This window comes from Macaca mulatta, chromosome 13, assembly GCF_049350105.2.
Source record: "Macaca mulatta isolate MMU2019108-1 chromosome 13, T2T-MMU8v2.0, whole genome shotgun sequence".
NCBI classification, from domain to species: Eukaryota; Metazoa; Chordata; class Mammalia; order Primates; family Cercopithecidae; genus Macaca; species Macaca mulatta.
In genome coordinates this window covers 4,734,346-4,745,005 of record NC_133418.1, presented here as the reverse complement: position 1 = coordinate 4,745,005, position 10,660 = coordinate 4,734,346, and the positions used below count along the sequence as shown (strand labels likewise).

The 10,660-nt window shown below is 58.8% G+C and overlaps 1 protein-coding gene and 1 long non-coding RNA gene across 4 annotated transcripts in view; one reads left to right on the top strand and one right to left on the bottom strand.

Annotated features, from left to right (window-relative positions):
• Positions 1-549: 549 nt before the first annotated feature.
• KCNIP3 (potassium voltage-gated channel interacting protein 3) overlaps positions 550-10,660 on the bottom strand; it is a 93,723-nt gene continuing 83,612 nt past the window's right edge. For 2 of the 3 annotated variants that reach the window (XM_015112830.3, XM_015112831.3), the window contains 7 exons: positions 9,429-9,553; positions 8,932-9,001; positions 8,640-8,710; positions 4,870-4,977; positions 4,093-4,197; positions 3,309-3,371; positions 550-2,598 (listed from right to left, as the gene is read on the bottom strand). In XM_015112830.3, the coding sequence (XP_014968316.1) occupies positions 2,551-2,598; positions 3,309-3,371; positions 4,093-4,197; positions 4,870-4,977; positions 8,640-8,710; positions 8,932-9,001; positions 9,429-9,553 (590 nt within the window). In that variant the 3' untranslated portion in view covers positions 550-2,550. 3 annotated transcript variants of the gene reach the window in all.
• LOC144333667 (uncharacterized) lies at positions 4,907-7,719 on the top strand. The gene is made up of 2 exons (XR_013402579.1): positions 4,907-5,113; positions 6,042-7,719. It is a non-coding gene; the product is annotated as an uncharacterized LOC144333667 (long non-coding RNA).

The window sequence follows — 10,660 nt, the reverse complement described above, 5'->3', positions numbered from 1 at the left end:
CTTGCTTAGGACGTGTTTGGATTTCTTCCATTTGAACTGGGGAGTTGGGGAACCCTCCTTCTCCCTCCCCCGGGCTCTCATTCTTGTCCCTTCTCCGTCATTGTCCTCACACGGCTTATACTTTTGAAAATAAACACCAGGAGACACGTTCAGGCAAACACTGCTTTCTTCTGCCCCGTGGCCCTCACTCCCCAGCCAAGGGGACACCCAGAATGACTTCCCACAACTGGGAAAGAAAAATTATCTGGGGGTGAAATACACATGGTGCCTCAAGAAGTCCTCCTGCCCTGTGGGGTCTGTGTGGAGACTCCAGGGCTGGCGCTTCCCAGGAAGGCCCCGAAGGCCCACTGTGTGCATCTCAGCCTCACTTGGCCTCAGTGAGGTCACACTGCGAGCCTGAGAATTTGAAGGGCGTTCTCTGCCCCCAGAGCCAGCTCTCAAACGTTTACCAGCACAGCTCGGGGCAGGATGCGCGGCTGATGGCAGCAGGGGTGAGAAAAGCTGAGCTGAAGTTCAGAGCTGGGATAAAGCCAACAGGAATCCCTCTCCTTTGTCAAGTTTATTTTATTAAAATATACAGGACTGAGTATTAGTGGATGCTGAGAACAAGAACCACCCTCCCAGGCCGTGGCCGAGGGAGACGCTTCTGCCATGCAGACATGCGGCCGGTCTGGTCCCAGCGCGGGAGGCAGACCCCTCCCGGTTGGGCTGTGCAGCCAGTCTGGCCCCGAGGTCAATGCGGGCAGGGGTGTGGTGGGGACGCTCTCCTGAGGCCTTGGTCTTAGCAGAGTGACACCAGCTGGGAGGGCCGGGCAGGGGGAGAGGGGAGGGAGAAGATCCCTGAGCCAGGGAAAGCTGATGCCCTCCTGGAGGCAGAGGCCCCCGGTCAGCCTGGAGTCTGGAGCCGGCGTCCCTGCAGCTCCGCGGGGGAGGCCACGCTGTGCCCGAATGCCGAGGGGCCTCCACCACACCGCCTTGCCTCTGAGGGCCCTGCTCACCCTGGGGCTGGCCTCCTGGGGCACTCGGGGACTCCCCGGGCCAGCCCTGAGTGGAGCTGGGCTGGCTGCGATGGAATGTATTATGTGGGAATGTTCCTGGAGGGGCCGTGCGGCCTGGGACCAGGTTCCTTCTCGGTGAGGCCCGGGCAGGTGCGAGCAGCGTCTCTCTCCTCCGGGGTTTCCGCTGACCACCCAGTCGCAGGCTCCTCAGCCCTCACCGCTGGCTCCAGCCTTGGGCTGGCACTCTCCATCCCCAGATGGAGGGGACCGCCAAGCAGAGTCCCCAGGGTTTGTGCTTTTAAATGTTGGTCAGCCGGGCTGGGCTTTGGGGCCCTGCTGATCTCAGGCACAGGGCAGACCCCCCAGGCCTCTTCCCTAGGGCCACCGTACTGGGGCTCCTGGGCCCGAGCCTCAGCCAGCAGGAGGGCCTGGCCTCTGAGAAGCAGTGTGCTGGGCTCCCACCGGGGCTGCGCCTGAGCTGCTAAGGAATGCTTGTGCTTTTTGTGCAAGGCTGGGGCAAGCCTGGGCAGAGGGACGGCGACACTGCTTCAGGAGAGGGGGCTCAGCCAAGCCGCTGGGCCACAGGAGGGGCACTGCAGGAAGAGGAGGGACGCACCCCTTCCCAGGCCCCTCTGAGCTCTGCCCCGGGCTCCCTGGCTGCCAGTCCCTGAACCACGTGCCTGCTCCCGGGACCTAAGAGGACCTTGGAGGGAACAGTCTGTGCTGGAGGGTGTGTACAGCCCCACCTACTGCATTCCCACTGAACCAGGACTAGGACAAGGAAAGGCTCATCCCACCCTGTGGAGGGACAGAGTGCCCTCGGATTCTCCACCACGACCAGTCCCCAAGCTTGAAATCCCCCGCCTTCCTGCCATGGAGGGAGAATGGGGCCCAGTGGCCCTCACCACCCAGGCTTGCCCCACAGTAGGTGGCCTGGTACCCAGCTCTTCCAGGTCAGTGGAGTGGCAGGGGGTCCTGGGAGCCCCAGGAAAGCATTTCCAGAAAGCTGCAGGCTCGGCCTCCATCACCCCTCTCCCCTGCCCCCCAGCTGGTCCCTCTGGGGTCCTGAGGTAAGAGGCTTTCTAGAGGCGTAGGTAGTGGGTAGGGAGTGGCTGTGGGGAGGAGGCCAGGGGAGCCCGGAGCCGGCCCACTGTGTGGCAAGAAAGCAGAATGGAGAACGGGACGAGGTGGGCTCACCGGAGGTTGGACCCTCCCCTGCAGGGGCACTTGAGCCCCTTCCTGGTGACATCCAGCAGCTGGTGGCCTGCAGACCTGCTCTGTCAACCGCTTACCCAGAAGCAGCCTCGCCTCGCTGGCCTGGGGAGGGCTGGTTGGGGCTCCTGGACTCGGCTCCCAGCCAGACTCAGCCCCTCCCTGCCAGCCCAGATGAATGGCTGTATCTGTGTGTGTGTGTGTGTGTGTGTGTGTGTGCAGCAATCTGTTCACTTTTTGCAAATCTATTTTTTAAAAGTTTCTCGGAGGCTGTTCCTGGCAGGATGGAGATTTCTTGGGGGTGGAGGTGGCCATGGCCATGCACTCCTCCGGACGTGTCCTAGATGACATTCTCAAACAGCTGCATGGAGCTCATGATGTTCTCGTCCTGCGTGGAGAGAGGAAGGGATGCCGGTCAGGTGTTAGGTGGCCTCCAAATCCGACCCCCTTGAGCAGATTCCCGCCAGGGACTCGGAGACTGCACCAACTTCCTGTCTGTCTATCTCATTGGGTGGAGGGGAGCTGGGGGACAGGGAGGTGAAGTAGCTGGTCCGAGGTCCCCGGCTGATGAGGCACAGCCTGTCTTCAACCCGACTCCTGACTGCAAGCCCGTCTGGGACAAGCTGATGAAGGGGACCCCGGCTGGCCTCCAGCAGAGGCGGGGGCTGACCAGGACTGCTCTGGGAGTGGGGCAGTGGAGGTGCTGGAGGCCCAGCGTCCTGCCCCCTGAGGTGCTCTCTGGAAGGGCCAGCAGCAACACTGCAGAGGCCCTGGTGCCTCCCCACAGTGACCCTCTCCCTCTGGCTGGCCCCATGTCTGCCCCTAACTTGAGACTCTCCAGGGGCAGGGCTGAGGGAGGGTGTGGGGGGAGTGGGGGGATGCTGTGGGCTACAGGGGTGGGTGGGGAGGAGGAGACTCAGACAAGAGGGCAAATGGAGCTTGGGGCTGCCCAGGAGGTGGCGAGGGGCCAAGGACAGCTGTCACATCCTGGGCTGGCAGGGGTGGGACTGGGGTGAGGGAAGGGGCGGGCGCTGCCAACCACCCACCTCTGTAGCAGAGCCTGTAGAGAACTGTGGCCCGGCCTCCCGTGCCACCTACCTTCTGACAGGTCTCCAGGAACTCTTCAATGGTCACCACCCCATCCTGGTTCCGGTCCATTTTCTGCAACCCAAGCCACGCCCAAGGTGACTCTGTGCCCCAGCAGAGACAGCCCTGCCCCGGGCCTGAGGACGCAGAAGTCACAGGTGGATGGATGGGCGGGTGGGGTCCCTCCACTCCGACTTGTCCCCTGTGACTCCTCTGGATCCAGGCCACACAATGAACCCTTCATAGCTACCTCCCAACCGACTGCTGAGGCTCCACGCATCTTCCCCCTGCTCCCCTAGGCCACTTCCCTGAGCCTTCCTGGGCTTGGGTTTCCCAGAATCTGTCCCCACACTCACCTCCCTGAGAGGCAGCCAGGGCAGAGGGAGCAACTGAGTCACAGGACGGCCCATGTCTAGTGGCCCCAGCAAGCGCGCGGCAAAGCCTGCGGCCCCTGTACCCCCATGCATACAGGTGAAGGCCCCCAACCCGCTCCTCTCCCAGAGCATCTTCCTGGAGGAGCCATACAGCTCTCAGGCGGCATGGAGCTCTGGCCCGGCGTCAGCTGCCTCGGGATCCCAGCCCTGGCCCCCAGATGAGGTCCACAGGGCAGAGCGGCAGTGTAGTTCGCTTCTCAGGGGTTCTGACAACCAGCCAGATGGGAGGGGCAAGTTTAACCTCCTCATGAGGAGTGGAGAGGCTTGGAGGGGCAAGGCACTTGCCCGGGGGAGGGGGCCCAAAAGCGAGAGCCCCTTCTCTGCCCGGTTCCTCTCCTTAGGCAGGGCTGGTGCGCGCTCACCTGGAAGAACCTCTCCACGTGCTCTGCCGGTGTGTCCTCCCGCAGGATGGGGTAGGTGTGGCGGCCCATCATGTCATAGATGGACTTCATGATGGCCAGCATCTCCTGGAGGGGGAGGTTGGCATGAGCCTGCTGCAAGGCTGGGGTGGCTGTGAGGGCCCAAAGGGAGCAGGCGGCATCCAAGAGTGCAGGGCACCTCCAGGCCAGTGAGTGCGAGGCGCCAGACGAGCTGGACAGAGGAGCCTTCCCGCTTCCGGGGCACCCAGAGCGAGCTTCTGACTCCAGGGGAAGCTCGTCTCCCAGAGAAGTGGGAGATGGATTGTGTGCTTATCTCCAAAATGTGACGCTGTAGCAGAAAAAGTGCTTGGACCAAATGAAACCTGTCTGTGGGTCCGTGCGGGAGGGCTCCCATCTCCACCCATGCCTTAAGGGACCACACTGCCCCCTTCACTCGGTGGGGGCCAAGGCCAGGACCTCTGGCTTCTCCACTTAAGTCTCCCCCAGGCCTTCTGTGTCAGACAGGATGACCGGAACACTTGCTGAGCTGGACCGAGATGTGTGGTGCAGGGTACGTGAGCCCACCCTCCACACCTGGGTGTCCAGGACTGAGGGCCCAGGAGAGGAGGAGAGCCCGCTGGCTGCTGTCCCCAGGGCCAGTCTCTGGATGGAGATCGGGAGAAGACAAGAGGGCAGCAGGAGCAGGGAGAGGAAGAGGGGTGGGGGGTAGAGCAGCAGGAGGGGAGGAGGGGACAGCCCCTGCCCCCAGCCCTCCACTACCTCTTTGGTGATGTAGCCATCCTTGTTAATGTCGTAGAGATTAAACGCCCACTTGAGCTTCTCATGGACTGTGCCCCGCAGCAGGATGGAGAGGCCGACCACAAAGTCCTGTGGGGAAAGAGAGGGCGGGGCGTGACAATCCAATCACTGCCCAGGTCTAGTTCCAGTTGCTGTGTGGCTTCCACTGAAATTCACGTCTCCACAGGCGCAGAGCCTCCCTAAGAGACTGACGGCGTCCATTCAGGTCAGCACAGGACGAGTGTGTGCCCGCGTGTGAGCGCATGCACGGGTGTGCACCTGTGTGAGGGTGTGCACCTGGGTGAGTGTGTGCACCTTTGTGAGTGTGTGAACCTGTGTGTATGCACCTGTGTGTGTGCACTGGGTGTGTGAACCTGTGTGTGTGTGCACCTGGGTGAGTGTGTGCACTGGGTGTGTGAACCTGGGTGAGTGTGTACATCTAGGTGAGTGTGTACATCTAGGTGAGTGTGTGAACCTGTGTGAGGGTATGCACCTGTGTGAGAGTGTGAATCTGGGTGAGTGTGTGCACCTGGGTGTGTGCACCTGTGCAACAGTGTGCACCTGGGTGTGTGAACCTGTGTGTATGCACCTGGGTGACTGTGTGCACTGGGTGTGTGAAGCTGGGTGAGTGTGTGCACTTGTGTGAGGGTGTGCACCCGGGTGTGTGAACCTGGGTGTGTGCACCTGTGTGAGTGTGTGAACCTGTGTGTATGCACCTGGGTGTGTGAACCTGGATGTGTGCACCTGGGTGAGTGTGTGAACCTGTGTGTGTGCACCTGGGTGAGTGTGTGCACCTGTGAATGGGCACCTGGGTGTCTGCACCTGTGTGTGTGTGCACCTGGGTGAGTGCACGCGCATGTGTCTGCATGTGTGTCAGGAGCGGCATGGCCAGGTGCACGCGCATGTGTCTGCATGTGTGTCAGGAGTGGCATGGTAGCTGATACTGAGGTCAGATAAAGACATTCAAATATATATGGTGTCCTAGACCGTTTAATGCCGTGCTGCCTCGGGAGACGCCTGGGGGTGCTCTGTTAATAAAGGAGGTGCTCTGTGTTTACTCTGCCAAGCATCTGCATGGCAAAGGTGCTTGAAAACTTCTAGCCTAAAAAGCTAGAGGAATGATGCTCAGCTTTTTGTTTGTGGTTTGTTTTTAGAGACAGTCTCAGACGGTCACCAGGCTGGAATGCTGTGGTGCCATCACGGCTCACTGCAGTCCCCAACTCCCAGCCTCAAGCGATCCTCCACCTCAGCCTCCTGAGTAGCTGGGACCCCCTGGAGTAATCCATGCCTGGCAAATTTATTTTATACTGACAGAGATGGTCTCACTATGTTGTCCAGGCTGGTCTGTAACTCCTGGCCCCAAGTAATCCTCCTACCTTGGCCTTCAAAAGTGCTGGGATTTAATTCCAGGGCCACCTTGCCCAACCCTGGTGCTCAACTCTTGAGTCATGACATGCTGTGTGTGGCCATTGCCTTTGGCATGTGACACTTTATTACTAATGTGACAAAATATGACAGTTCGAATGGTTTCCATGTGACAACTTCAACTGTTTTGTTACAGCAGTTGGTAGAAAGCAGGTTTTCCCTCTACCTCTTGGAAGGTTTAAAGGTGAAAGGTCCTCCCAGGCTGCTCGGAAAGAAAGCGGTGAGAAAATGGCTGTACCAGCGAAGTCGGATGGAGGACGGTCAGAGTGCAAGGGACAGGGCCATGCATCGGGGCCCTGAGGCCCCTCAAGTGCTAGATTTTTGGGATTGGAGGAAATCTGTACCATGAGAGAGAGAGACAGAGAAAAGCAATTTGGAAGAACAAAAATTATCCCAGGAGAAAAAACTCGACAACAACTATTAGGTTCAGAGATTAGAAATCTTGCATCACTAAAATAAGAATAGGATGTCATACAAAAGGGGTAACTGGAAAAAAGAAAGAGCTCTTGGAAATTAAAAATAAGAAAGCAAAATGACAGACTTAGAAGAAATGTTGGGAGAGCAAATGGAATCTTCCAGGAAGTGGAATGAGAAGGCAAACAGCTGGAACATAGGGGAGAAAGAGGGTAATGACAGGTGCACTCCAGAGCGGCCGATGCTGGGACACAGGCAGTTCGGGAAGAATGGGAGAAAACAGAGGAGAGCGGGTCGGAGCAATCAGAAAACACGATTTCCCAGACTGGAAGCAGAGATCTCCAGCATCCACCACGTCTTGGCACAATGTGTGAAAACAGCCTGCAGTTTAGTTGTAGGCATAGATCATAGTGAAATTTTAGCAAATTGGGTGCAAAGAGAGGATCCTATAAACTTTCTGAGAGAAAAGCAAAGCCAAACAGAAAAAGCAAAATCAGGTCCCATTCACAGGACAGCGTCAGCAGGGGCACCTGAGGCAGGAGGCCCAGGGCACGACGCCACCCCCGCTCTGAAGGAGAACAGCACCCCCGGGAGAGCTGGTCCCTACAATGGATCAAGCAGGAGTAAGAACAGAATAAAGATACTCCCAAGTGCTCAAAGGCTCCAAAGTTACAGCTCACATCCTCTTTTATAGGAAGCGGCTGGGCGGTGAGCCCCCGAACACACAGAGAGGAAAGCAAGAGAAAGGAAGATCAGGGATCCCAGAACCAGGAGACCTAGCCCAGCAGAGTGGGGAGGAAGCCCCAGAGGGCACCAGGCCCCAGTGAGGGTGGAGCCGTGGGAGGCTGGGTGGGGGGCTCCTCTGGCAGACCCCAGGAGGAAGGGGCAGGGAAAGGACCCTGAGTCCTCCCTGAGGCTCCTCCATGCTAACCAGGTGCTTTCTGTGTGCTGTGGGGTTGGTATTTTAAATCTGAAAACAAGATTTGAAAACACGGTCGGCTTCTGTGTGCAGAGCCCTCGGTGTGTGGCTCAGAGCGGAGGGGTCCTGTGGTCACAGGGCAGGCGGGGAGCGTCAGTGTGCCCAGCGGGCTCGCGGCATAAAAATAACCCGCGCCGGTTATCGACGAGTTATTATTACCCCGTGCGGCCGGGGCCTTCTGGCCCCATGTGCTTCTCTGTGCTTTCCTGTTAGCTGCCCTTGGCCTGGAAGCCAAGTTGTCGGGATATCGATCAAGCTGGCTCTCAGCAAGGTTTTCCTCCCCAAAGCGGTTTCAGCTTTTCGCCTGCAGCTATTTTTAGAGTCCTGGGTTCCGTAGATGGGGCCTCTCTCCAACGATCCCTTGTGGCGGGGCTGGGAGGAGCCCGGCCGGGCCCCACAGGGAAGCTGTCTGGGTGGGGGATAGGCTTCTCCCTCCGCCAGTGGGTAACTCCAGGCTTCACTCTCAGTGCCCAGCTGGGATGAGCCCTGGAGGCTGTTCCGGCTGGGAAGCTTTCTAGATATTTCTGGCCTATTTTCTGGGTAACAAGGAGTAAATTCTGAAAATGGAGGTCGCACATCCCACCATCAGCAAACCAGGCCTCTGGGTTAAGCCCTGATCCCTTTGAAAATGCAAATTCCTGCTGGGTCACTACCACCCGTGTGTGCCTCGGGGGCTCCCTTGACTGGGAGAGCTGGATACAAACTCTCAAATGGAAGAAAAGGCTGAGAACGTGGTACCGGCCCAGCAAAGTCAAACACCCCAGAGCTCACCGGCCCAGGGCCAGCCACATCCACTCGTTCCCAGGGTGACTCACAAGATCCTTCCCACCCAGGACCATGGCTCTCTCGACAGCCCTGAGAGTGACGCCAGGGCAGCGATTCAGCCCGGCAGCCACAGAGGCAGGTCATGTGGGAGGAATCCGGGAGGACCTACCTCAAAGTGGATGGCCCCGTTCCCGTCGGCGTCGAAGGCGTTGAAGAGGAAGTGTGCATAGGTGGTGGCATCTGGGGAGGGCAAGGAACAGGCTGGGGTGTGTCGGGGCTGCCTGGTGACTCATCCCCCACCCCAGGCAACCCCAGCTGGGGGTGCTAACTGTGTCCTGGTTTGGAGTCCCTGTTTTCCATGGGACAGGGGCCGCACCAAGCCTCCAGGATGCAAGGGGCAGCAGGAGGGTCCCCTCCCTCCACACTCGGGACACAGCAGGGCTGCCCTGCCTCGGACTCACCTCCCTGAGGGAAGAACTGCGCGTAAATGAGTTTGAAGGTGTCTTCGTCCACCAGGCCCGTGGGACACTCCTGCAGCAGGAAGGCACCCCCTCAGCCCTCAGCCACCCCCAGCTCCAAGCCCGACTCTGCACGGTGCCTGGCTGGCTTCTCTCCACCCCCTTGGAGGCTGCCTGCTGCCCGTGGCACTGCTGAGACCTCCTGGCCTGGGTTGTGGAAGCCCGGGCAGGGGTGGGGTGAGAGGGAGCAGGGGTGAATAGGAAGGGGCTGACTGCTCCCCCATACCCTCTTCCTCTGTACCAGCAGCAGAGACACGGAGAGGGGAGCGTGGCAGCCTCAGTGACGCCCATTCCGGGGCCTGCCCCCCGCCAGACAGCTTCCCACAACACGGAAGCCGCTTCAAGGCCCCCTGGGATATTTACTGTGGCACAGAGAAGTTTCCAGGTCTCCCTGGGCCCGGGTCTCCAAGGCCTCTCCCCGGGGAATGGGGAACACTCACATTCTTAAAGCCCCTGTAGAGAGACTGCAACTCCTTCTTGGTGAACTTGGTCTGGGCCTGCAGCTGGTCCAGCCCCTCCGGCTGGTGGCGCACCGTGGACAGCTCCAGCTCACCGTCGCTGCTGTCTGGAGTGGGACACAGATGAGAGAGGGTAAGGCTTGTAGCCCTGCTCCTCCATCGTGCTCCGGTGTGGCCAGGGCATGGGCCAAAATAGTGGGTGGAAGAACTCTCCGTACATGACTACCATGTACAGTCACACAGGCTGTGCACTGCACAACAGAGGGGGGTGTGACTGAGTGGCCCACGCAAGAGCTGCGCCTCTGCTTTCCTGCCCCCAACAGGGCAGGCCTCCCCATCGCAGGCCCTGCAGTGTGCCCCCCTGTCAGCTGCACAGTGGGACAAGGTGGGAGCTGCTCTTGTCCTAAAAGGTGCTGAACGAGGGCATACAGGAGCGGGAAAGACAGCAAGACAGGCATGAGGGATCCTTGAACTTCAAGATCCAATTCCTAGACCACTTCCTCCATGTGGCCCTCCCTGGACTTCCCCAGGAATGCAGAGGGTGCCTCCTTGGCCCTCAAAGCCTAAGGCAACACTGTTCAGCTGCAGTTGGCAGAGGAGCGTTATTCACATCTCGGTAGGAGGCCAGACCTCCAGGGCTGTGGGGGCAGGGATCAGACCTGTCCTTTAAAAACAATACACAAGGCCGGGCGCGGTGGCTCACGCCTGTAATCCCAGCACTTTGGGAGGCTGAGGCCAGTGGATCACGAGGTCAGGAGATTGAGACCATCCTGGCTAACACGGTGAAACCCCGTCTCTACTAAAAATACAAAAAATTAGCCAATCACGGTGGTGGGTGCCTGTAGTCCCAGCTACTCGGGAGGCTGAGGCAGGAGAATGGCGGGAACCCGGGAGGCGGAGCTTGCAGTGAGCCGAGATCGCGCCACCGCACTCCAGCCTGGGCAACAGAGCGAGACTCCGTCTCAAAACACACACACACACACACACACACACACACACACACAAACTTGTTAACTAACCATGGCTACATCTCGGGGGGAGGTGCGATGTCAGGTGATTTTTACTTTTTTATTTATGATTTTAAAAAACATTTTCCTAATTTCTTTTGGTGTGACATGCATCACTTTTACAATGCAAAATAAAGCTAGAGCTGAAATAGCACTGAGTGCCCACCCCTTGCTGAGCAGCACCCTCTCATAATTAGAGATCGCCAC